This window comes from Rhinopithecus roxellana, chromosome 8 (genome assembly GCF_007565055.1).
Source record: "Rhinopithecus roxellana isolate Shanxi Qingling chromosome 8, ASM756505v1, whole genome shotgun sequence".
In the NCBI taxonomy this organism is placed as follows: domain Eukaryota; kingdom Metazoa; phylum Chordata; class Mammalia; order Primates; family Cercopithecidae; genus Rhinopithecus; species Rhinopithecus roxellana.
The window spans coordinates 10,489,749-10,515,482 of record NC_044556.1 but is presented as its reverse complement, the minus strand read 5'-3'; the positions used below and the strand labels follow the sequence as shown (position 1 = coordinate 10,515,482).

The 25,734-nt window shown below is 57.3% G+C and overlaps 1 protein-coding gene across 1 annotated transcript; it reads right to left on the bottom strand.

Moving 5' to 3' along the window:
- Window positions 1–6: 6 nt before the first annotated feature.
- On the bottom strand, window positions 7–25,434 carry LONP1 (lon peptidase 1, mitochondrial). The gene is made up of 18 exons (XM_030935436.1): window positions 24,851–25,434; window positions 18,667–18,755; window positions 17,624–17,743; window positions 16,076–16,307; window positions 14,061–14,122; window positions 13,412–13,541; window positions 12,776–12,859; window positions 11,176–11,396; window positions 9,526–9,664; window positions 7,140–7,318; window positions 4,696–4,783; window positions 4,250–4,372; window positions 4,056–4,172; window positions 2,721–2,861; window positions 2,471–2,636; window positions 1,619–1,836; window positions 1,375–1,539; window positions 7–388 (listed from the first exon to the last, which is right to left on the bottom strand). The coding sequence occupies exons 1-18, from the start codon at window positions 25,277–25,279 to the stop codon at window positions 206–208; spliced, it is 2,886 nt and encodes a 961-aa protein (XP_030791296.1). The 5' UTR covers window positions 25,280–25,434; the 3' UTR covers window positions 7–205.
- Between the last annotated feature and the right edge of the window lie 300 nt (window positions 25,435–25,734).

Genomic DNA, 25,734 nt, shown 5'->3' with positions numbered 1-25,734 from the left:
CCGCCGTACTGGAAACGACTTTAATCATTTAAATAGTTTCTGTGCCAGACACGGATGAAGCCGATTGAGGTCCCTGGGATCTGGGTCACTGGACCGAGCTGCTCGCTCCGTGGCTCCGCTGCCAGGCCCGGGCGCAATCCCCGCAGCGCTCAGTTCCAGCCCAGACAGGGCCTGACATCCGCCGCCTGCAGTCCTGGGGCGGCCGTCACCGCTCCACGGCCAGCGCCTCTGCTTCTGCCTGCTCCTCCGGGAAGGCGATGTCAAAGATCTCCCGGTAGTGCTCCACGAAGTGCACCTCCAGGCCCTCGGTGATGAAGGCTGCCAGGTCATAGAAGTCCTTCTTGTTCTCAGCTGGCAGGACGATGCACGTCACCCCTGCACGCTTGGCCTGGGGGCAGAGTCATGGTCAGCCCTGCCTGGGCCTGTGGCAGGGCGGCAAGCGTGCTGTCCTCCAGGAAGGAAAGGGCTTCTAACAGTAACTCCTGAAACCCAACAGGATCCCCATCCCCAGCGGGAACAGGCTCAAGGCAAACCACTGGCCTGGGCTCCGACAGCCTTTGAGCAGGGGCCAGGGCCTCCCCACCGTGGGAGCAGTCTTAGGGCTCTGGGTGAGCCTCACATCCAGGGGTCAGGCACAGTGTCTGCGGCCTGAACACGGGCCTGTGAGCATCTGCATCTGAGCCCGGCCTGCTCTGCCCCCAGGCCCTGCCGCACCCCTCCCCACCTCCGGAGGCTACACAGGTCTGCCAGGCACAGCCCCTTAGAAGGACAGCAGTTCCCACTGTCACTGCACACTGCCTCCAGGAAGTGAGCCTCCCAATCTGCCCCACCATTGATCTAGGGAGTTTGTGCCTGGTGTCCAGGGGGAAGTGGTCATGGCCACTGGACCACGCCTCCCTCATAGTGGCATATCCTGGCTGACTCCACCAGGCTTCCTACACACACGGCAGGTGTGGTGCAGTCTGGGGACAGGCAGGGCCAGGAGGGAAGAGTGGGGACAGTGGCATTCCAACCCGCTCAGCACCCTAAGAAGAGGCCAGCCCCTGGGCGGGGGTTCCAAACACGCCCTACACCAGCAATGCCTAAACCTTGTCCCCATCTCCAGCCTCCGCCTTGCTGCTGGGCTGCCTGGGAAAGAAAGGAGCCACGCCCCCCTGCCCCTCTGCTGGGGAAGCCAGTGGAGGCGCTGGAATGTGTGGAGAAGGCAGCTAGGGCGGTCAGCTTAAGGCCAGCTCCAGGCCAGAGAAACCTGAGTCCAAAGCCCAGGGCTTCCCTCTTTCCTGGCCCACACAGAGGCTGCATGGTGGGAACTGGGCCTGTCCCGTGGTGGTGTGGGCCCTGCCAGTGCTGTGGGGCAGGCACAAGGACACTCACTGCAATGGTCTTCTCCTTGATGCCGCCAACAGGCAGGATCTTGCCCGTGAGGGAGACCTCGCCAGTCATGGCCAGGTTCTGCCGGACGGGCCTGCCCATGGCCAGGGACAGGAGGGCCGTGACGATGGTGCACCCTGCACTCGGGCCGTCCTTGGGGGTGGCGCCCTGTGGGGGGGTGTGGGGAAAGCGGGTGAGTAGGTGGCCAGAGGCCCAGGGGCGGGGCGGGAGCGGGCAGCGCAGTTACCTCGGGCACATGCAGGTGGATGTGTGAGGTCACCAGGTAGTTGTTGGCGGGGTCGTGCTGCATGAGGAAGGCCCTGGCGAAGGTGTAGGCTATGCGGGCGCTCTCCTTCATCACCTCCCCCAGCTGGCCTGTCACCTCCAGGCTGCCGTCCTTGTCACCCTTGGCGTCCTTGTCCTGTGGCCGCCTCAGGGATGTCTCCACAAACAGTGTGGAGCCTCCTGGAATGGGTGTGGAGCTGTGAACACGGGAGGCCTCAGAGTCCGGGCTGGCGCTCACTCCACCCCTCGGGGCCACCCTGACCACTCCTGCCCCAGCTCAGCATCTTGGTGCCCGTGGGCAGGGGCTGTGTCCCATCAGGAGCCAACACCGGCCTCCACCTTTACTGCGTTGCAGGTTCCTGGCCCTCTACGCCCCACAGGGCAGCCCCCAGCAGCTGCCAGCCACAGAGGATACCCCCAGGGCTGCAAGGACCCCAGCTACTGTTGCCCTGCCCAGAGACACAAGCCCCTCTCCAGCCCCTCCCGCACCGCCCCCTTTGCCCTCTCGCCTCCTTTCTGTGTGGTGGCCCCAAGGTCCATCTGGATGAGCTCATGCTGAGGGACCCCTTGTCCCCACCTGTAAGCCTATCAAAGTGTCACCCAAATCCGTAAGGCCCATGGTGTGCTGCCACCCGTGTGCTCACAGCCTTCCCCTCCGTCAGCCCCAGACGCCCTGGGCTGCCCACACACCGCCCCCAGCCAGAGGCGGTCCAGAGCCACCAGCGGCCAACTGCACAGGTGTGCAAGGTGGGACCTGCTTGTTCTTGGGTAGAAATGGGAATGGCTTGGGATCTCCTCCCGCCACTACACTCACCCATGGCGGTCCAGGCCAGCCCCATGACCACGCCGGGCGGCGTCACGTCGTACATGCGCTCCACAGTGAACACGGGCTTCCCCACGAAGTCCTGGAGGTTCTCGGGCGTCACCTCCACGGACTCGGCCTCGCCGCTGACGATCTTGTAGGCCGATTTCCGCAACACCTGGGCAGTCAAGGCAGCATGATGGGGATGGGAAGGTGGGGTGGGGTGGGCGGCAGGTACCGGGAGGACGGGGTGGCAGCTCACCTTCTCCACTTGCTTCTGCAGGTTGCGGACGCCGCTCTCGCGGCAGTACTGCTTGATGAGCAGTGTCAGCACGTCCGACGACAGCTTGGCCTTGCTCTCATCCAGGCCACACAGAGCGCGGGCCTGGGGCACCAGGTAGCGCTGCAAGGGCGGCCGTCAGGGTTGGGTCTGGAGGGACCTTGCCCACCAGCTCAGTCCAGAACCTGGGAGCCAGTGCCTTTTCCATGGCCCCCAGACCCTGGCCTGGAAACGAGGTCCCTGATGGTGAAACCAGGACCTGGACACAGGCCCTGCCACCCGCCATGCCCAGAGGCCCGAGGCCTTTGCCTGTGCTGCGTCCTCTGCTTGGATCCACTTTCTATTCCCCAATGGCATCTTAGATACCACTTCCTCCAGGAAGGCCTCCTGGTTGTCTCTGGGCTGGCCCCATACACAGACCCAGGGCCTGTAGGGTAGCTGACTGGTTACGTGGCTGTTGCCCTCAGCACATGAGAAGGGGGACTGGGTCGTGGGCTCCAGGGTGAGCGACAGCCCCACACAATTCTTGCCATAGTTCTGAGCTCTAACGGCATGCGGGGAGGGCATCTGTGAGATGGACAGAGCCATGCAGGCCACTCTACATTTGCCACTGATACTGGGGGGCATTCCTGATGCCCTGAGGGGTCCCCATGCCCCCCAGTCCTGTCCCAAGGAACTACAGACCCGCCCTTTGGGGAAGTCAGGCTGGAAGCTGGACCCAGCAGTGGGCATTGAAGCCCCCAGGGGACACGAGGATGCTGGGAAGGCCTCGGGGCAGGGACCAGTGCCCACCACTGGCTGTCAAAGGGCTCCTAGGGGAGAAATGCACTTTCCAGAAAGAAAACACATCAGGAATACGGGACGCCCACCTCCCCCGCAGAAACAGACCCCATATGCTCCTCACTAAAACCACTCCTCCTTCAAGCCTCATTCCCGGGGAGGGGACCACAGGCCCCACTGCTTCCAGGCTGCCAGAAACCTTCCCTACACTCTGGGTCAAGTGGGGGCCCAGCCCTGGGGCAGCCTGGAGGCCCCAGGAGACGGTGTGTGCACTGACAGCTGATGGCCATGTGGCCTGATGGTGGTGGGCGGTGTATTGAACAGTCCCAGGCCCTAAACCCCGTGCCCGCTCGTGCCACCCCACAGCTGCTCACAAGCGTCTGGTGTGTCTCTCATGGCCGCATCTGTTCCTCTGGGCTACAGGTCCCACCTGTCTCTCCTGGGTCTGGGAACTCCCAGCGGCACGGCCTCTGCAGGCTCTGGGGGACACCCCCTGCTCTGGGGACGAAGACAGTGGTGGGGAGGGTCTGGGCTTACCTCTGCGATGGCCAGCTTCTCCTGGGCCACGTAGCCCGACACATTGATCATCTCCATGCGGTCTCGGAGCGGCTCGGGGATGGTGTCCGTGACGTTGGCTGTGCAGATGAACAGCACCTGGGGGAGGCGGCAAGGTGCTGGGGGACTGGCCGCTCACCCTCCCCCCAAGCCCAGGTCCCAGACGGGCCCCCCACCTTGGACAAGTCCACGGGCACGTCCAGATAGTGGTCCAGGAAGTTGGCGTTCTGCTCTGGATCCAGCAGCTCCAGCAGCGCCGACGAGGGGTCCCCCTGGTAGCCCCGGCCAATCTTGTCCACCTGGGGCAGCAGACACCAGGTGGTGGCTCTCGCCATGTCCCTGGCCAGCCCGCCCAGTAGGGAGACCCCGGGGTCGGGGCTGGGGACGCCCTGCGTGAGAGCAGCACCCACACCCTGCCTTGGACGGGCAGCCTGCTGGGCATGGCTGTGGGTGGGGGGGAGCCGTCTGTGCCATCAGGTCCAGCGTCACGGCAATGGCACCTGAGTTGACCTAGGGATCCTGGGGCCCGGAGGGCTCTGGGCTTCATCTTGCACATGGCCTTGCCTGGTCAAGGCTGCCTGGGACTCTGGGGTAGGAAGCCTCAGGGCCTCTCCGTACGCACCTCGTCGATGAGGATCAGGGGATTCTCCGTCTTAGTCTTCTTCAGACACTGGATGATTTTCCCGGGCATGGCGCCCACGTAGGTCCGCCTGCGGGCGCACAGCAGGGTCAGAGGCCACTCGGTAGCCTGGCTTGGCCACGCCGCCGCCGTGCACCCTCCAGGGCCACGGGGGAGAGGCCACCTGGATGCCCAGGAGACATGGCCGCAATGCGGGGGCAGGAGGGACATGCTGGTAGCCACCAGATACGTGGCACTTACAGCCATGCTGGTCACTTGCCCCCATTTGCCCTGTGCTCATGAGAGCTGGGGAGCACGGGGACATCCCCCCAGCTCAGATTCTGGGGTCACCGATTCAAAGCCAGATCTCCCTCAGTTCCATCACTCAGCTGGCCCCTCCTACCCTTGGTGAAAGCCAGCCAGGTGCTGGCAGCAGAAGGCCCCCCACTCCTCAATGAGGGATGCCAGGCCCACCCCAGCCCTTGAGGGCTCCGGTGACAACAGTCATGGCCAGCACTGGCTCTCAGGAGGGCTTCCTGCAAGCTCCATGCTCTGCCCCAGCACACGGGCCCAGCACGTGGCAGGGACAGACAGAAGAGTCACAGGCCCCAAGAGAGGCAGTGAGGAAGGCTCTGTCTGCGGGATGAAGACACGGGGGCAGGGACAGAGGGACTGAGAGGCCACTGGGATGTGTGTGCCACTTTTAAGTGTGCGGGGGTAAGGAGTGTCTTAGGGAGAGGCCCCGAGCAACGCAGATGAGGAGGGAGTCACGCGGGGGTCTTCCAGGCCCAGGACACAGCCCGTACAAAGGCCCTGAGACAGGACCACGCCTGGTGTGTTGGAAGAACAGAGAGGAGGCAGTAAGGCTGAGGCAGAGGGAGGAGGGAGGGAGGGACGAGAGGAGAAAGAGGGAGGAGGGGGAGAGGGAGGGGAGGGGGAGAGGGAGGAGAGGGGGAAGAGGGAGGAGGGGAAGAGGGGAAGGGAGGGAAAGGGAGGAGATGGAGAGGGAAGTGGGTAGAGGAATGGGGGAGGAAGAGGAGAGGGAGGGGTGGGACAGGTCACGCAGGGTCCTGTGGGCAAAGGAGAGTTTTGCTGCTGTTATCAACAGTGATCCATCTCCCGCAGCCAGTCTCCTGTCCTTGTCCTTGTCTCAGGAACCCAGAGTGACGTCAGCACAGACGCCTGCCATCCCTGCAGCCCCGCTCCCTGGTGACTCCCTCCCAAGGCCGGAGGCGGCACAGGCTCGTTCAGACCCCGCTAGGGTCTCTCCTCCGGCAGTGAGTGGGCCTTGTCTGCACTTCTAGCCATCCCTGAACCAGGGCCCAAGAGGCTTCAGGACCACCTCAAACCGCGTGCCCAGGAAGGAGTGGGTGCCTCCCACACCCGCCCCTCCACCTTCACCCAGCTGCTCCTTCCTGCTCAGACCCCCACCCCATCCAAGGGCCTGCAAAACAGGTCCCCTGTCCTCCCACTCAGACCCCCACCCCTTCATCCTCCAGGCCCCCACCCCCCTGGTCAATGTGGGACCCCCAAAACTGCACTGGCCCCACCTCCTCCAGCTTCTCCCAACTCCAGGCTGGTGAGAGTGGCCGCGCCCTGGGGACTGGACACGGTGTAGGCCAGCATGCTGTCACCCTTGCAGCGGGCAGGCAGACACTGAGAAGGCCTGAGCCTGGGGGATCCAGAGCTGGGGATGTTTTTAGAGGAGCCAGAAATGTTCACTTGAAACCTGGACTCAAGTGAACGCCTTGCAGGATGGAAACAGGTGGCGGACTTAACAGATGCCTCGCGCTCGGCTTTCACTGGGGCTACGGTTTCCAAACAACCGTGGTCTACAGAGGTTGGCGAGGAGGGAGCCGCAGAAGCCGCGCCTGGCTGCCCACCCGAAGGGCCAGGTGGGAAGGTGCTGAACGCTGAGGGCCATGGCCCTTGCTCTGGGCCTGAGGCCGGCCGGGAGGAGTGAGCCCACAGAGGCACCGAGGTTTCTCCGGTGTGCGCAGCCCGGTCCTCACTGGAGACCGTCTCTCCTGACTCCAGCCCGCAGACTTCAGGGTGGGGGGTGGGGCCGACCTCACTCCGAGTCCTGGGGCATCAGCCACAGTCCACATAAACCAGCGTGTGCACGGCAAATGCCGGCCCTGCAGCTCTGGCCGGGGCACTGCAGGACCTGAGCTGGAACTACTGGGGGCGTCTACTGAGGGCCGGCCGAGATGTCTCTCTCCCAGGGGTCAAGCCATGGAGATTCCTGCCAGCGCTGTTTGAGCGCCTGGAATCAGCCAGGCCTGAAGTCCGCCACATGGCTGGACTTTTCAGTTACTCTAGCGTGAGTGGAGCTGGCTACCCGCGACCCAGATGCTCTACCAAAGGTTAACAGTGACTGGAGAAGACGAAGCCCGGCAGCACAGCTGAGGGGAGCCCGCGGGGAGAGCTCTCGGAGCTGGGCCTACCTGTGGCCCTTGATCTCAGCCACGTCAGTCATGCCCCCGACGCTGAAGCGGAAGTACTCTCGGTTCAGGGCGCGGGCGATGGAGCGGGCAATGCTGGTCTTACCCACACCAGGGGGGCCGTAGAAGCAGAGGATCTTGCCCTGGGTGGAGCCGCGGAGCTGGCTGACGGCAATGAACTCCTATGGACAGAGGCAGGCTCAGTGGGAGCGTGGGCTGGGCAAGCCGGGGGCCTGGGCATGACTCGCCACCTGCACACTGCCTTTCACGCCTGAGAGCTGCGGAAAGGGACCAGGATTGTCTGGGAGGCTGAGCAGATCAACGCTGCCACTGGCCACAGGGAGGGGCAGCCTGTGACAAGGGCTCCATTAACACCAATAGGACAACTAGGTGCCAGGAGACCGCGGCCGCCTGGCAGTGCCAGGCCTGTTCAGCAGTTCCCCACCTCCTAACGGGTCCCTTCCCCGGGACCCCGAACACCACCAACCAGCCCGACCCAGAGAGACAGCCCACTTTCTGTCCTCCACCAATGCCTCTGGCTCCTTTTTTTTTTTTTGAGATGGAGTCTTCCTCTGTGGCCCAGGCTGGAGTGCACTGGTGCGATCTCAACTCACTGCAACCTCTGTCTCCTGCGTTCAAGCAATTCTCCTGCCTCAGCCTCCCAAGTAGCTGGGATTACAGGCGCAAGTTACCACGCCCCGCTACTTTTTTTGTAGTTTTAGTGGAAGCGGGGTTTCACCATGTTGGTCAGGCTGGTCTTGAACTCGTGACCTTGTAAGCCTCGGCCTACCTCGGCCTCCCAAAGTGCTGGGATTACAGGCGTTAGCCACCGCGCCCGGGCTCTGACTCCTGTTTTTAGCCTCTGACTCCCACCTGCCTGCCTGGTTTCTAATGTCTCAGGAGTGATATTTAAAAAATTAATTTAAAATTAATTAATTTTTTGGCCGGGCGCGGTGTTTCAAGCCTGTAATCCCAGCACTTTGGGAGGCCGAGACGAGCGGATCACGAGGTCAGGAGATAGAGACCATCCTGGCGAACACGGTGAAACCCCGTCTCTACTAAAAAAATACAAAAAAGCCAGCCGGGCGAGGTGGCGGGCGCCTGTAGTCCCAGCTACTCGGGAGGCTGAGGCAGGAGAATGGCGTGAACCCGGGAGGCGGAGCTTGCAGTGAGCTGAGATCCGGCCACTGCACTCCAGCCTGGGCGGCAGAGCGAGACTCTGTCTCAAAAAAAATAAATAAATAAAATAAAATAAAATAAAATAAAATAATTTTCAGACAAGGTCTTGCTCTGTCGCCCAGGCTGGAGTGTAGTGGCGCCATCACAGCTCACCGAAGCCTCCACCTCCTGGGTTCAAGCAATCCTCCCACTTCAGCCTCCCGAGTAGCTGGGACTACAGACATGCACCACCACACCAGACTAATTTTTTTTTTTTTTTGACACAGAGTCTCACTCTGTCACCCAGGCTGGAGCACAGTGGAGCAATCTCGTCTCACTGCAAGCTCCGCCTCCCAGGTTCAAGCCATTCTCCTGCCTTAGTCTCCCGAGTAGCTGGGACTACAGGCACCTGCCACTGTGCCCGGCTAATTTTTTGTATTTTTAGTAGAGACAGGGTTTCACCTTGTTAGCCAGGATGGTCTCGATCTCCTGACCTCATGATCCGCCCACCTCTGCCTCCCAAAGTGCTAGGATTACAGGCGTGAGCCACCGTACCCGGCTTTTTTTTTTTGAGATGGAGTCTTGCTCTGTTGCCCAGGCTGGAGTGCAGTGGCGCAATCTATGCTCACCGCAAGCCCTGCCTTCTGGGTTCATGCCATTCTCCTGCCTCAGCCTCCCAAGTAGCTGGGACTACAGGCGCCCGCCACCACGCCCGGCTAATATTTTTTGTATTTTTAGTAGAGTTGGGGTTTCACTGTGTTAGCCAGGATGGTCTTGATCTCCTGACCTCGTGATCTGCCCGCCTCGGCCTCCCACAGTGCTGGGATTACAGGCATGAGCCATGGCGCCCGGCCCAAATTTTAAAATTTTTTGTAGAGATGGGGGTCTCACTCTGTCACCTAACCTGATGTGCAGTGGTATGATCACAGCTCACCACAGCCTCAGCTTCCTGGGCTCAAGTGATCCTCCCACCTAAGCCTCCTGAGTAGCTGGGACAAGCAGCCCCACCATGCTCGGCCTATCGGGCATGACTTCAGTCCATCTGGGAAATCCTCGAGCCCCCGGGGGCAGGGCAGGATGCTCCCTCCGTCAGGATCCCCCCGACCAGCACCCCCAGGCCAACGAATTCACCAGGGGGCTCCTTTGAAATCTCAACCCACAGCACACAGAGTCCTGGGCCTGGGCCCACTGCCCACATGCAAATCCATAGCCGGCCAGACACTGGGCTCACCAGGATGCGTTTCTTGACGTCCTCCATGCCGTAGTGGTCTTCCTCCAGCACTGCCTGTGCCCGCACCAGGTCCAGGTTCTCGTTGCTGTACTTGCCCCAAGGGATGGACGTGAGCCAGTCTAGGTAGTTGCGGGTGACACTGTCAGGGGAAAGATGAGAGATGCTGAGCGGAGCTCACGAGCTGCCCGTGTGTCTGCTGGACTTGGCCGTGTGGTTGCCCGGGGCTTGAAACCATGTGTGGGGCCAAGCGCAGTAGCTCACGTTTGTCATCCCAGCTCTTTGGGAGGCCCAGGTGGGAGGATCGCTGGAGCCCAGGAGTTCAAGACCAGCCTGGGCAACTCGGCGAGACCCCATCTCTATAAAACAGTTTATAGGCCGGGTACAGTGGCTCACGCCTGTAATCCCAGAATTTTGGGAGGCCAAGTCAGGCGGATCACAAGGTCAGGAGATTGAGACCATCCCGGCTAGCACAGTAAAAGCTGCCTCTACTAAAAATACAAAAAATTAGCTGGGTGGCGGCAGGCGCCTGTAATGCCAGCTGCTCCGGAGGCTGAGGCAGGAGAATGGCATGAACCCGGGAGGCGGAGCTTGCAGTGAGACGAGACACTGCACTCCTGCCTGGGCGACAGAGCGAGACGCTGTCTCAAAAAAAAAAAAAAAAAATTTACAAACTGCCCTGTCCAAAGCACCCAGCGCAGGAAGGAGGGGACGGCTGGAGGTCCACTGCTGACTCTTGTCAGGAGAGCTGAGATGGCATGAGGTGGCTCATGCCTGTAATCCCAGCACTTTGGGAGGGCAAGGTGGGTGATCACTTGAGGTCAGGAGTTTTGAGACCAACCTGGCCAACACAGCAAAACCCCATCTCTACTATGAATACTAAAAATTAACTGGGATGGTGGCGCATGCCTGTAATCCCAGCTACTCAGGAAGTTGAGGTAGTAGAATCGTTTCAACCTGGGAGGTGGAGGTTGCAGTGAACCAAAACTACACCACTGCACTTCAGCCTGGACGACAGAGCAAGACTGTCTTAAAAAAAAAAAAAGAAAGAAAAAGTCAGGCGCGGTGGCTCATGCCTGTAATCCCAGCGCTTTGGGAGGTCAACGCAGGCGGATCATTTGAGGTCAGGAGTTCAAGACCAGCCTGAATAACATGGTGAAACCGCATGTCTCCTAAAAATACAAAAAATTAGCGGAGCATGGTGGTGCATGCCTGTAGTCCCAGCTACTTGAGGGACCGAAGCAGGAGAATTGCTTGAACCTGGGAAGCAGAAGTTGTAGTAAGCCAAGATTGCACCACTGCACTCCAGCCTGGACAACTGAGCGAGACTCCATCTCAAAAAAAAAAAAAAGCAGCCCTGGTGTAGAGCCAGGTGTCCCTGGGTTCAAATCCCTGGCACCACGTACCAGCTCACAGGCCCTGACCACCACTTCCACAGCCCTGAGCCTCGATTTCCTTGGGGAATGGAGATGGTGATGACGTGTCCTGCCCAGGAACAGGACTGATGCTCACCGAGTACCCCCTAGCCCACCACCAAGCACCTGCCACAGCAAGAAGGTGCCACAGGGCTCTCCTGCTGGGTCCCCTGGCCTGCCCAAGACGGGCTGAGAAGGGGTTGCCCAAGGGCTGGGCCGCCCCGGGCCTGGCGCTCACTTGAATTCCGAGGAGTGGTTGTCCAGCAGGCCCAGCTTGCTCAGCTCCTCGTCCACAACATCCATGACATGCTTGGGGACCACGAGCTCCTTGAGGCGCTCCCGGAACTTCTCCTCAATGGCGTCCTTGTCGTCCTTCTCCAGGCCCAGCTCCTTCTTGATGATCTTCAGCTGCTCCTGCAGCAGGTACTTGCGGTGCGTCTGCTTGATCTTCTCCTCCACCTGTGGGGTGAGGCGCTGCCATCAGGCCCTGGGTCTGGGAAAGTGGGTGAGTGTGTGTGTCCCTGGACGAGTGGGGACCCTCTGCTCTCCCAGGACTCAGAGAAAAGAAATGAAACCCAGGGCAGGAATCCTTTGGTTCCTTCCATCTTTTGTTTTATTTTTGAAACAGGGTCTTGCCGGGCGCGGTGGCTCAAGCCTGTAATCCCAGCACTTTGGGAGGCCCAGACGGGCGGATCACGAGGTCAGGAGATCGGGACCATCCTGGCTAACACGGTGGAAATCCTGTCTCTACTAAAAAATACAAAAAACTAGCCGGGCGAGGTAGCAGGCACCTGTAGTCCCAGCTACTCGGGAGGCTGAGGCAGGAGAATGGCATGAACCCGGGAGGTGGAGCTTGCAGTGAGCTGAGATCCAGCTACTGCACTCCAGCCCAGGCGACAGAGTGAGACTCCGTCTCAAAAAAAAAAAAAAAAAAGAAACAGGGTCTTCCTGTTGCCCAGGCTGGAGTGCAAAGGCACCATCATAGCTCACCATAGCCTCCACCTCCTGGGCTCAAGCGATCCTCCTGCCTTAGCCTCCTGGGTAGCTGGGACCACAGGCACCTGCCACCACACCTGGCTCTAATTTTAAAATTTTTTATAGAGATGGGGCCAGGCACCGTGGCTCACGCCTGTAATCTCAGCACTTTGGGAGGCCAAAGCAGGCGGATCACCTGAGGTCAGGAGTTCAAGACCAGCCTGGCCAACATGGTGAAACCCTTCTCTACTAAAAGATAAAAATTAGCCGGTGTGGTGTCGCACGCCTGTAATCCCAGCTACTCAGGAGGCTGAGGTGGGAGGACTGCTTGAGCCCTGAAGGTGGAGGCTGTAGTGAGCTGAGATTGCACCACTGCACTCCAGCCTAGGTGGCCGACTGAGACCCTGTCTTAAAATTTAAAAAAATTCCAAAAAATGCTACAACTGTGAAGTGACTGACCATCAGGCAGGCTGTGATCTGCCGAATATCAGGACAGTGAGCCTCAATGGCTGGGTCTTAAGAAACAGCATCTCGACTTTTCCCAGGCTGCTTCCCAATTTCCAACACTGTCCTCAAGATTACAAAGGCAGAGGAATTCTTCCCTTGATGTGGGACGGTCCTGAGACTGCTCCACCCTGGGCTCATTACACTGGGACCAGCTTTAAGCTTTCCTGTTCAATGCAGAGAGTTCCACAGCCCAGGATGACAGAGCAGATGATGGCACGAAGCCCTCAAAACCCAGACAGGCCTTCTGGGTTTGCCCTGGCCGATGCCACTGGTCCCTCCGTGCGCTCCGGAGCCTGATGTCACGTGGCCTGACGGGAAGGCCCCCAAGAGTGGCTGCGCCTCAGCCTCAGGCTCACCTCCCGCCCCAGGCGCTGCTGCAGCTTGCTCAGTTCAAATTCCTTCTTCAGCAGGGAGAGGGCCTTGTACAGCCGCTTGGGAATCTGCCGAGACAGGGAGGGCGGAAAGGATGAACAGAAGTCGGTATCTGTGCATGTAGGGCCGAGGTGGGGGAAAAGGCGCATCCTGAGAGATGCTGCCAGGAGCGCCTGGCCACGCCACACCCAGCACAGAGGCGTGCGTGCCCTCCGCCCTGACAAATTCTGTGCTGGAAACGCATCCTATGGATACCTCCGCAGGCCCTCCAGCTGCATGCATGGGGTCGATCTCAGGAATGCTGCTCACAACAGCAAAAGACTGGCGATACCCTGGGTACACGGCCCAGAGGATCCCACTGAACCCGCAATGGTAACTCCCAGCTGAAGGCTATGAAGCCGCTCAAAGGCGGACGGATGTGGATCAAGGCACACAGCGGGAAATCATCTCAAATACAGAGCCAGGGACACACGGCTGGGTGTGGATGGCGCACGGCGGAGGGGCGAGGGCAGGCAGGCACGGGGGAGCCGAGGAGGAGTGAGGGCAGCTGGGCATGGGCGGAGCATAGTGGAGGTGGGGTGCAGCCAGGTGTGGGGGGCTGTGGAGTGGGGGGCACTCACGTTGGTCTCTTCCAGGACGTCCTGCAGCTCGTGGGACTCGGCCCCGGTGAGAGCAGCACCCATGTCGCTCAGGTAGATGGGGTTGTCCACCACCCGCTGGCCAGCCTGCATCATCTGCAGCACCGACTCCCTGGGGGACAAAGGGAGCTGCCTCGGTGTCCATGGCCTTGTGCTCTGCTGCACTGCGGCCCCCTGACGGGGACCCAGTCCTCAGGGTCCTTGTCCCCTGTAGCTACGGGCAGGGCCTAGGGGTGCTCTCTGGGAGCAAGCTCTGCTGCTTGGTGCCGAGTTCAGGGCCCACCTGTCCTGGGCTGGAAAGGCATGTGGCATCCCCATGTGCAGCCCCCATGGGAGCCGTGCAGTGACCTCACCTCAGCAGTCTGCTCCCCACTCCCCCAGCCAATGCCAGCAACAGCGTCCAGCCTCAGCAGAAGGGGACAAGGAACCTGGGCCTGCTGAGGCCCCGGGCCTCCAACCTGCCCCACGCCCCAGTGGGCAGCAGGCTCCTCCGCACAGGCTGCTCCCTGGGCCACGAATCCCTGCCCCAGGCGAGGTTTCCTCCCAGGAGGACGCTGAGGAAGCTCCCCATTCACCCAGCTGCAGAAACACAGAGATACCCCGCCTGGCAGCCGCCCGCACGGAGGCCCACCTGTAGAGAGGGTTCAGGGCAATGATGTCCCGGATGGTCTTCACGATCTCTGCGGTCAGGGCCTGCCAGGTATGGGGGCAGGGTCATTGAGGCCCAGCAGTGCTTCAGCAGGGGGTGGGAGGCGTGGCCCTGGGAGCCCCACCCACCAGTTGCTCCATCAACTGCCCCCCTCCCCTCCCCGCCACCAACTGGCCCTGGTCACGGAGGGCTTCGGAGACGGAGAAGTGCAGCCTAAACTCACCAGTCCCAGGGACACGGGACCAAGAGAGTCCAGACTAAAACCAAAGCCCGTCTCCTTAGCCCTCAGAGCCTTGTCCTTAGGACAAGCTATCTTGGGGGAAGAAGAGATGCCTTTTCTTTCCTTTATTATTTGTTTTTGAGAGACCAAGTCTTGCTCTGTCACCCAGGCTGGAGTGCAGTGGTGCGATCTTGACTCACTGCAGCCTGGAATTCTTGGGCTCAAGCGATCCTCCCCGCCTCATTTTCCGGAGTAGCTGGGACCACAGGCATGAGCAACCGTGCCTGCCTACAACCAAATTTTCATCACCTGGTCTTGGCCGGGCATGGTGGCTCACACCTGTAACACCAACACTTTGGGAGGCAAAGGTAGGTGGATCACTTGAGGCCAGGAGCTCAAGACCCACCTGGCCAACATGGTGAAACCCCGTCTCCACTAAAAATACAAAAAAAAAAAATTAGCCAGGCACTTTGGTGGATGCCTGTAATCCCAGCTACTCAGGAGGCTGAGGTAGGAGAATCACTTGAACTCAGGAGGCGGAGGTTGCCATGAGCCAAGATTGAGCCAATGCACTCCAGTCTGAGTGACAGGGCAAGACTGTCTCCAAAAAACCGTTAATCACCTGGTCTCTAGTCTTTGGCTTTGACCCTGAACTGTCTGAGCTGACCCTGGTAGAAGGCACCAGAACAGGCCCACTGGAGGTCCGGGGCACTTGCTTTAAGAAGAACAAGTTCGGGCCGGGCACAGTGGCTCACGCCTGTAATCCCAGCACTTTGGGAGGCCGAGGCGGGCGGATCACGAGGTCAGGAGATCGAGACCATCCTGGCTAATGTGGTAAAACCACGTCTCTACTAAAAATACAAAAAATTAGCCGGGCGTGGTGGCGCGTGCCTGTAATCCCAGCTACTTGGGAGGCCGAGGCATGACAGTCACTTGAACCCGGGAGGCGGAGGCTGCAGTGAGCTGAGATGGCGCCACTGCACTCCAGCCTGGGTGACAGAGCCAGACTCTGTCTCAAAAAAGAAAAAACAAAACCAAAAACAACTCACAGGGGCTAGCAGGACAGGATAGAAGCGCTGACCTCAAGAACTCAGGAGGGCCTGTGGACAGGACGGCTCGCCCCTCCCAGCGTCCACAGCAGACATCACCAGTTGATCATGGCACTTTCCCCCCAGGCTCTGCAACAGCCTGAGGAGGCTGATGACACCAGGCACACAAGTAAGGAGCTGACATGCTTCAGGCCTTTGGTTAGCTTTGCTGACTGCCCCTACAGCAGGAGGGCAGGTGGCACCGCCAGGAGGCTGGCCACCTCGGAAGCTGACTCCTTGTGCCACCAGGAAAGCAGGATGGCCTAGGTTGGGGGGATCAGGGTGGCCAACAGACTGTTTCCTGTCCTACAGCCACGGGTCCCAGCTTCCCCTCCCTGACCTCCCGGGCTTGGTGGGAAGAAGCCGGGGCTGGAAGGTGTCTTGGTAACTGCTGGACACTTTGGCACAGGGGACACGGGCTGGGGCTGTACCTGGGTTCCAACCCTGCCTCCCTCTCGAGTAGCTACAGCTCCAGCAAATTTCCTGTGCCTCTCCCATCCCAGAGTCTTCCAAAGACCTCTGGGAGGAAAAGCACCCTCTTTGTTCCATTAGAAATGAGTTCCAGACAAGCCAGACCCTTGCTGAGGGGCTCAGGGTGGGAGACAACTCCTAGGAGAGGCTGTAGGAACAGCTCAAGGGAGCCCATTGGGGAGGCGGCTGCGACCGCCCTGCGTGACACACGGACTCACTTTCACCTCCTCTGTGACCTGGAAGTCCTCGTGGACGACGTTCTCCACCTCCACCATGAGCACCTCGGCCGGGAGCTCAGGGGCAGGCTCAATCGCCAGCTCCGCCGGGTGCCTGGCGCTCAGCTCGTCCTCCGCCTCCTTCTTGCTCCGCTTTGACTTCCTGCGGGGCTTGTGCTTGTTCTCTGCCTCCGGCTCCTCGGGCTCCACCTCTAGCTGTCTGCTGATATGGACTCTGACACAGGAGCAAAGCAGGCATGAAGCCACTGAGGCTGGGAGCTGCCCTGGCCCCGGCTGAGGCCTCCCTGGTGGTACAGGTGGTCCAAGGGTCCCGTTGAACCCAGACCTCTGGAGCCACAGGGTGGCTATGGGGTCCTCAGGCTGGAAACTTGAGCCGCTTTCTCAGGGCCTCCCAACCAGTGTCCCCTCCACCCCTTAGACTCTCGCCAGATTCAGGCATTCCCTGAGTCCCACGCCAATGCACCACTGTCCCCATCCTAAGTATCGTGGATAAGCTGCAGCGACAAGCCCCAGGGCCTCCTGTTGAAAACAGTGTCAGCCTGGCCGGGCACAGGCTGGTCTCTGAGACTCTGCGCCCTGGACTCAGCTCAAGTGGCTCCTTCCTGTCGTTCAGGTCTCGATTTCAAGGACACCATCGCAAAGAATGTCCCCAAGCACTTCACGGAAGCTACCCACCTCCACCACTCAAGCTGTCTACACCTCCCCTCAGAGCACCGAGTGCCCTCCACCTCATGCCATCTGTGTCTCCCCTCAGAGCACCGAGCGCCCTCCACCTCTCACGCCGTCTGCGTCTCCCCTCAGAGCACCAAGCGCCCTCCACCTCTCAAGCCATCTGCGTCTTCCCTCAGAGCACCGAGCGCCCTCCACCTCACGCCGTCTGCATCTTGCCTCAGAGCACCCAGCACCACCTCAACTCAGGGTCTCACTCTGCTGCCCAGGCTGCAGTGCAGTGGTGTGATCATAGCTCACTGCAGCCTCGACCTCCTGGGCTCAAGCAATCCTCCTGCCTCAGCCTGCCAAGTAGCTGGGACTACAGGAACACACCATCATGTCTAACTTTTTAAAATTTTTTATAGAAACAGGGTCTTGCTGTGTTGCCCAGGCTGGTCTCAAACTCCTGGGCTCAAGTGATCCTCCCACCTCAGCCTCCTGGGTACCTGGGACCACAGGCATGAGCCACCATATCCAGCTAATTTTTCTATTTTTTTTGCAGAGATGGGATCTCGCTATGTTGCCCAGGCTGCACTCAACACCTGGGCTCAAGCGATCCAACTGCCTTGACATCCCAAAGTTCTGGGATTCCAGGCAGGAGTCACTGTGCCCGGCCCTGCAGCTTGCCCCTTTCTGAGACAGGAGGGGTCCAGAGGTGACACGTCTCATTCTTACCCCCAGCTCTGGCCTCAGTGCTAATAAGAAAGCCACGGGGCTGACAGACAAGGCAGGCTGATGCTGGGGCCTGGGGCACCCTGGGCTGGTCTCCTGCATGCTACCCTGCCCTCCATCCCCCACTACCCCCTGCCAGCCGCCTACCTTCTGTGTCCCATGACGATCATGCGCAGCTTGTCCCCAAGGTCCTGCATCTCGTGGATCTGGGCAAATGTCCCCGTGTGGTAGATTTCATCCAGGTTCTCGACCACATCTGACTCGTTGCTGTGGAAGAGGAGCACAGAGGAGCGTTGGAACACGGCTTGCATGCTTGGCAGGATGTCTCTGGCTGAGAGGGAGGAGGGAGAGAAAAGAAACGTCCCTACCAAATGCTACTGAAAACCAAGAGCGGCTTCCTTGGCTCCCACAGGAGCTCCAGAGCCTAGGGAAGCTTCTGCCAGGTCAGGGCTGCCCCCAGTGGTCACAGGACCGAGTGGGTGGCTCCTCACTAAGTCAGCCACAAGCACATGGTCCAGATGGGACTTCAAGTCTCTTCTATGCTCCTATCACAGAGCCTGCTTGGAATGCATACATGGAACTTTTGAGATGGAGTTTCGCTCTTGTTGCCCAGGCTGGAGTGCAATGGTGCGATCTGGGCTCACTGCAACCTCCATCTACCAGGTTCAAGCGATTCTCCTTCCTCAGCCTCCCGAGTAGCTGGGATTACAGGTGACTGCCGCCACGCCTGGCTAATTTTTTGTATTTTTAGTAGAGACGAGGTTTCACCATGTCAGTCAGACTGCTTTGGAATTCCTGACCTCAGGTGATCCACATGCCTCAGCCTCCCAAAGTGCTGGGATTACAGGTGTGCAACACCATGCCTGGCCCATGGAACTCATTTCTACGTGGAGCCATGATCTCCGACCAGCTAGCTCAGCTTTCAGGCAGCCTCATGGTGCATCTCATGACCAAGGGTCCCTGAAGTTAATTTCCCCCACATTTTAACAATGCATGAAGTTTAGTGCTACAAGCTGAGTTCTTAGTCCAGGCTGAAAAGGTAGCCTGCCTGGCTCCTGGCCTTTACTCTGGAGGTCTTCCCTGGTTTCCTTGGGGTCAAGAGTCAAAAGTGCAAAGTACAAAGTAGGACTTGTGGTGAGCTGGACTCCAGGGCAACGTCAACAAGGGAATGAAGGAAAAAAATCACTTACTTGTCATCTCTCTTTAGAAAGACACCGACATAAGGCTGGGCGAGACGAACTTTCCTTCTTAGCAGCTCAACCAACTTCTTATTTTTAACCTAGCATGACAATGACCCCAAGGTGAAATGCAGGGTAGATTGTTTTTTTCTTTGAGACAGAGTCTCATTCTGTTGCCCTGGCTGGAATGTAATGGAGTCATCTCGGCTCACTGCAACCTCCGCCCCCACTGGGTTCAAGGGATTCTCCTGCCTCAGCCTCCTGCGTAGCTGGGATGACAGGCATGCACCACCACACCTGGCTAATTTTTGTATTTTTAGTAGCGACAGGGTTTCACCATATTGGCCAGGCTGGTCTCGAACTCCTGACCTCAGGTGATCCACCTGCCTCAGCCTCCCAAAGTGCTGGTATTACAGGCGTGAGCCACCACACGCGGCCCAGGGTAACTTTTCTAGCTGACATTGACAGCAGCTCTAACGTTGTCTAGATTATTCTCTGGAGACATGCTAATCGGATCCGGGATACTAATCAACAGGGTTCGGGAACGCCGAAACCCAAAAAAAAAGAGGAGGCCAGGAGGCTGTGGTGGCGAATACAGTGAGGCAGAATTGACTAGCTGCATTTTTCTTAGTGGTTTCCTCCATTCCCAAAGGAAGTTCAAAGTAGACGGATGGTCAGAACCCAGAAATTGATTTAACATCCAGCTTCAAAAGGGATGTCCGGGGCAAACTGTCTTGGTTTGAAAATCAAAACCATTCTGCTTTTATTCATGTCAGAATAAACAAGTAATTCAAATGTGGCCCACTCCAGAGGCTGATGACTTCCTTTTTTTTTTTTTAGAAAGTTTCATTCTGCCGCCCAGGCTGGATGGAGTGCAGTGGTGCAATCTCGGCTCACTGCAACCTCGACCTCCCGGGTTCAAGCGATTCTCCCAACTCATCCTACTGTGTAGCTGGGATTACAAGGGCACGCCACTGCACCTGCTAATTTTTGTCTTATTAGTAGAGACGGAGTTTCGCCATGAGCCACCATGCCTGGTCCCTCCAATTTTCACTGCAAGTTACTTCCTTATCACATCATATGCTGTTAATTAATGATCAAGACCCCCAGGATCACAGCATATTCTCAACAGCAGGTTCAGGGCTAATGATGTCTTCTAGGAAGCATTTGAAGGAGCAAGGAGCTCACCTGATTTCTTTCAAGTCTTCGTTAATTCACTGGACAGACCTTGATTAAAGGTAATGGCCTGGCCAGGTGTGGTGGCTCATGCCTGTAATCCCAGCACTTTGGGGCACTGAGACGGGAGGATCACTTGAGCCCAGGAGTTTCAGACCAGCCTGGGTAACACAGTGAGACCCCATCTCTATTTTCTTTTTGAATTTTTTTTACTCTTTATTATGTAATAAAGTTAAAAAAAAATACATATATATATATGAAATACTGGCCCTCAAACTTTTGCAGGCACCAGGATGACCTGAAGGACTTTAAGAAGCTCACTGCTGGGCTCTACCCTCGGAGTTTTTATTCAGTTCTAGGGTGGGTCCAAAAATCTGCACTGCAAACAAAAGAGCATCACATGATGCTGATGCTGCTGGTCCACGACCATCCTTTGAGAGCCAGTGTTTTGACTCACTCCCTAACACAGGCTCTTAACTTGTGGTCCAGAAATTCCTGACATTATAGATACCTAATTTTTTTTCTTTCTGGGAAGAAAGTCGATAACATCTCACAGGAGGGTATGCGACCCACTGTTATAAGTGAAATTTTTTTTCTTTTTGAGACAGAGTTTCACTCTTGTTGCCCAGGCTGGAGTGCAATGGCATGATCTCCAGCTCACCGCAACCTCCGCCTCCTGGGTTCAAGCGATTCTCCTGTCTTAGCCTCCCGAGTAGCTGGGATTACAGGCCACCACACCCAGCTAATTTTGTATTTTTACTAGAGACGGGTTTCTCCATGTTGGTCAGGGTGGTCTCGAACTCCCAACCTCAGGTGATCCGCCCACCTCGGCCTCCCGAAGTGCTGGGATTACAGGCGTGAGCCACGGCGCCCGGCTATAAAATGTTTATTTAGAGACAGAATGCTTGTACCTTGGTACTGCAAGGAAAAATTAGCATTCGGACAAAAAGTTTTCTTAGTAAGACAATTTTACTTTCTGAAGGGTGCTCCTCGCAGATGGAACAATGGCGAGAGCAGAGCACACTTGAACAAAGGAGGGAAGCAAAATTTTTTTTTTTTGAGACAGAGTCTCGCTCTGTACCCCAGGCTGAGTACAATGGTGCGATATCTGCTCACTGCAAGCTCTGCCTCCTGGGTTCACGCCATTCTGCCTCAGTCTCCCGAGTAGCTGGGACTACAGGTGCCCACCACCACGCCCGGCTAATTTTTTGCATTTTTAGTAGTGACGGGGTTTCACCGTGTTAGTCAGGATAGTCTCGATCTCCCGGCCTTGTGATCCGCCCTCCTTGGCCTCCCAAAGCAATTTTTATCTTTTCCGCAATTTGTCTTTGCCACTGTGTCTTGCCTCTATTGGCTGGAGCCAGATGCACAATCTAAGCTAACTTGACTGATAACTTAAAACTTTTAAAAATAGATAAAGGCAAGTGAGAACAAAGGAAAAGAGAAAGCTGCTTGCGAAAGGACTTAGGAAAGTAATCATATTTTTCTTTTTTTTTTTTTGAGACAAAATCTCGCTCTGTCGCACAGGCCGGAATACAGTGGTGCGATCTCAGCTCACTGCAAGCTCTGCCTCCCAGGTTCAGGCCATTCTCCTGCCTCAGCCTCCTGAGCAGCTGGCACTACAGGCGCCCGCCACCATGCCCAACTGATTTTTTTTTGCATTTTTAGTAGAGACGGGGTTTCACTGTGTTAGCCAGGATGGTCTCGATCTCCTGACCTCATGATCCACCCACCTCAGTCTCCCAAAGTGCTGGGATTACAGGCGTGAGCCACCACGCCCGGCCCACAAAGTTAGTTTTTAAAATAAACTAGTACTTCTAACACTTACGATTTATTCTTTAACACCCACCAAAAATTAAGAGCCACTGATCTATACTCAGAAGTCGCTAATGAGGACAGAACTTTCTAGAGCAAGTTGGCCAGATAATCAAGCACAAACTGAAGAGGATTAGCTTTGCTAACAATTTCAGAAACATTTATTGGGTCCCAAAGAAGTTGCCCCCCAATTTCCCCTCTGCCAACAGCTGATAGCTGCATCCTTGGCATCTGCCTCCTGGCCTTGGCAGGATACATTTTTATGATTTTTTTTTTTTTTTTTTTTGAAACGGAGTCTTGCTCTGCCGCCCAGGCTGGAGTGCAGTGGCCGGCTCTCAGCTCACTGCAAGCTCCGCCTCCCGGGTTGACGCCATTCTCCTGTCTCAGCCTCCCGAGTAGCTGGGACTACAGGCGCCCGCCTCGTCGCCCGGCTGGTTTTTTTTATTTTTTAGTAGAGACAGGGTTTCACCGTATTAGCCAGGATGGTCTCGATCTCCTGACCTCGTGATCCGCCCGTCTCGGCCTCCCAAAGTGCTGGGATTACAGGCTTGAGCCACCGCGCCCGGCCCATTTTTATGATTTACAACCCATCACAACCAGATATATAATGAGAACCACCTGCCAGTCTCCCAAATACTATCCGCAGCCACTAATTTAACCCTCCTGGCTAGCTCCACGTGGGCAGTCTGAACTCTTTTAGAAGAATCCTCTCTCTGCTCAGGCACTGGAAGCAAGGGGCATCTGTCACTCTGCAGAACTGAGGGGACCAGACCTGATGAACACCATCCCGGGTCCAGAAACCTGGGAGGGTAAAGAGAACTGCCGGGGTGAAGTCAAGGATGGGAAAAAGGCCTCCGAGGCAGAGTCCTGAAATGTCAGAAGTACACCAAAGAGGAAACAATATCAGGTTATTACTGAGGCAGGGCCTCATTTTGTTGCCCAGGCTGCAGTGCAGTGGTGACACCATGGCTCACTGCAGCCTTGATCTCCCAGTTTCAAGTGATCCTCCTGCCTCCGCCTTCCAAGTAGCTGGGACGACAGGTGCATGCCACTGTGCCCGGCTTTTCTTTCTTTCTTTTTTTTTGTAGAGACAGGGTCTATGTTGACCATGCTGGTCTCAAATTATCCTCCTGCCTCAGCCTCCGAAAGTGCTGGGATTACACGTGAGACATCGTGCCCAGCCCACATGGTCTCATTTAAGTCCCACAACAACTCTAGTAAGACACTAATACGTCCATGTCACAGATGAGAATGTGGAAGCCAAAGGAATAACTTGAAGGTTATGGAGCCAGAATAGGACCCCACAGGGTCTTGTTCTGGGGCCTGCATCAGTAACTACTGCTCAACATCAAGGAAAGACCTTGGGACCGCGTGCGGTGACTCGCACCTGCAATCCCAGCACTTTGGGAGGCTGAGGCAGGTGAATCACTTGAGGTCAGGAGTTCGAGACCAGCCTAGGCAACATGGTGAAACCCTGTCTCTTCTAAAAATATAAAAATTAGCCAGGAATGGTGGCAAGCGCCTGTAATCCCAGCTACTCCGGGGGTTGGGAGGCGGAGGTTGCAGTGAGATCGCGCCACTGCTCTCCAGCCTAGATGACAGAGTACAACTCTGTCTCAAAAACAAAAACAAAAAAAAGCTGGGACACACAAACTGACAGCGTTGGAGAAGCTCCCTCTGTCCCCTCTTCACTGTCTGTTGCCCCTCTGAAATGGCCTTTCCCTTCCTAACAGATCCTTGAGATTTGTTTATCAGAGTCTGGAGGGTGAGCGCAGAGGCTGACTCACTGCATGACCTTCCTCCCCGCCAGTTAAGAGATAACCTTCCCGTAGATCCCAGTTTCCACATCAGTAGTTGTTTTTTAAGGGAAGGGGAGCTGGGGGAGAAGGCTCTTGGGGCCTTCCTACTCTAAAAGCTCAAGTTCCTTACACTCACTGCTTTCTCCCTATTACATCATCCTGCTCCCTCACCACCCTCAAGACTCTTAGTCTGAAATGATCTAATTTCTACCACCGGAACATAAGTTAAGGCCAGGGACTGCATGACTTGTTCACTACAGTACTCTCAGCACTACCTACGTGGTAGGAGGTCAAGAACACACTGAATAACGTCCTCTTCCCACCCTCCTAAGCCTCCTGTCCCATCCATGCTCTATTATTTCTCGTAATTATTGCCTTCTAATACAATATTGTTACTAATCATCTTTATTGCCTGTCTCATCCCGCCAGAATGGAAGCTCCAAGGCAGATTTTTTTTTGTTTGTTTGTTTTTGTTTTTTTTTTTTTTGAGACGGAGTCTCGCTCTGTCACCTGGGCTGGAGTGCAGTGGCCGGATCTCAGCTCACTGCAAGCTCCGCCTCCCTGGTTTACGCCATTCTCCTGCCTCAGCCTCCCGAGTAGCTGGGACTACAGGCACCCGCCACCTCGCCCGGCTAGCTTTTTGTATTTTTCAGTAGAGACGGGGTTTCACCGTGTTAGCCAGGATGGTCTCGATCTCCTGACCTCGTGATCCGCCCGTCTCGGCCTCCCGAAGTGCTGGGATTACAGGCTTGAGCCACCGCGCCCGGCCCCAGATTTTTTTTTAAGAGACAGGGTCTCGCCATGTTAACCAGGCTGGACTCCAGGGTTCAAGCAATCCTCCCACCTGAGCCGCTGGAGTAGTTGGGACTACACCGCGAGCCACCATGCCCAGCTTCAAAGGCATAAATTTTTGTCTGTTTTGTTCACTGCCATATCCCCAGCACCTAGAACAGTCTCTGGCAAATAATAAGCAATCACTCAAGAAGTATTTGTTTAAGAAACGAAAGAATTCTGATCTCAGTGAGGCTTGTAACCAGACGGCAGAGCGCCTGGGGCAAAGAGGTGTTACAAAACTTATGCCAAGTAAGCAGAAAACTAACAGCGCCGTAAGACTACTCTGGTCCCTTCCGGCCCCGGATTTCTACGACCAGGGTTCTAAGTGGATAATCCTAGGCTCTTCGGGTTCAACTCCTCTCATCTAACAGATTCGAAGAAATTCGACAGGGGAGGACTTTGGCTCAAGGTTGCCAAGCTAGTGGTGAGCAGACAAGGATTCGAACTGCACCCTTTGAGAAACTTCATGTCTGAACAAGTTGCGAAAGACGAGGGCGCTAAAGTGATCCCACGGTTCAGCCCGCTGCTTGCAAAGGTGGGAAACCTGAGGCCGAGGCGGGGACTCCCATTACCTCGATAATCTTGATAAAGCGCGGGAACACCGGGTTGCGGGTGATGGCGATGAGCGGCAAGTGCGGGAACACATCAGGGATCGTCATGGGCGTGAGCGCTGTTATGACTGGGCCTTCCCCGCCGCCCGCGCTGCCCCCCGCGCCCCCGGCTCCTTCCTCTGCGCCGCCCTCAGGGGCGTCCTGGCCCCCCGAGAATGCACCTCCGCCGCGGCTGTTCGCTTCCCAAAACCCCCGCCACTGGCCCCCAGTTACCGGGCCTCGGCCCCACAGTGCCCAAGGAGGAAAGGCGTCACAGGCCCGCCGGCCTCGGAACAACCACGCTCCGGCTGCAGTGGGGACCCGCCCCCCGGCGGCGGCCAGTATCGGCCGCCGCAGCGCCCAGCACCGCGCCGCTCCCCACAGTCGCACGTAGCCTGTACTCGCCGCCATAGCCCGGCCATACTGGCGGCGCACACATCTCGCGTCATTTCCGCTCGCCGCGGAACGCACGTGACGCCCGGCGCGTGCCTCGGGACCCGATGGGGGCGAGGCCCGAAACAGCTGCCTCAGGGGGCAGGGCCTACACGGAGAAGAGGGGGCGGAGTTCGAGCGACCGGCATGTTCTACGCCTCTTCCGGTCTCCTACTTTATGCGCTCAAGGCGTTTTCCGGTCACGTGGATATCTGTGGGCACACGCCAGCGCCCGTACAAAACATCGTATTGTTGCAAACGCAGCGTTTAGAAACTCATGAGCCTCCTGTGCACACTCTTAGGCGCGCGGACGACATGCGCATGCTCAGACTCTCGACTGGCCACGGGTGGCCGGGTGCGCATGCCCAGGCTCTGAGCGCGCGTTTGTGCGCGGATTCAGGCTTCCCGGGATTCGTCTGCGCATGCTCAGGGTT

Coding starts and splice junctions, on each gene's coding strand:
- LONP1 (XM_030935436.1), bottom strand. CDS start 25,279: ATGGCGGCGAGTACAGGCTACGTGCGACTGTGGGGAGCGGCGCGGTGC. Junction 17,744..18,666: donor TTTCTAAAGAGAGATGACAA/GTAAGTGATTTT, acceptor CCTCTTCCACAG/CAACGAGTCAGATGTGGTCG. Junction 2,637..2,720: donor TGCAGAAGCAAGTGGAGAAG/GTGAGCTGCCAC, acceptor TTGACTGCCCAG/GTGTTGCGGAAATCGGCCTA.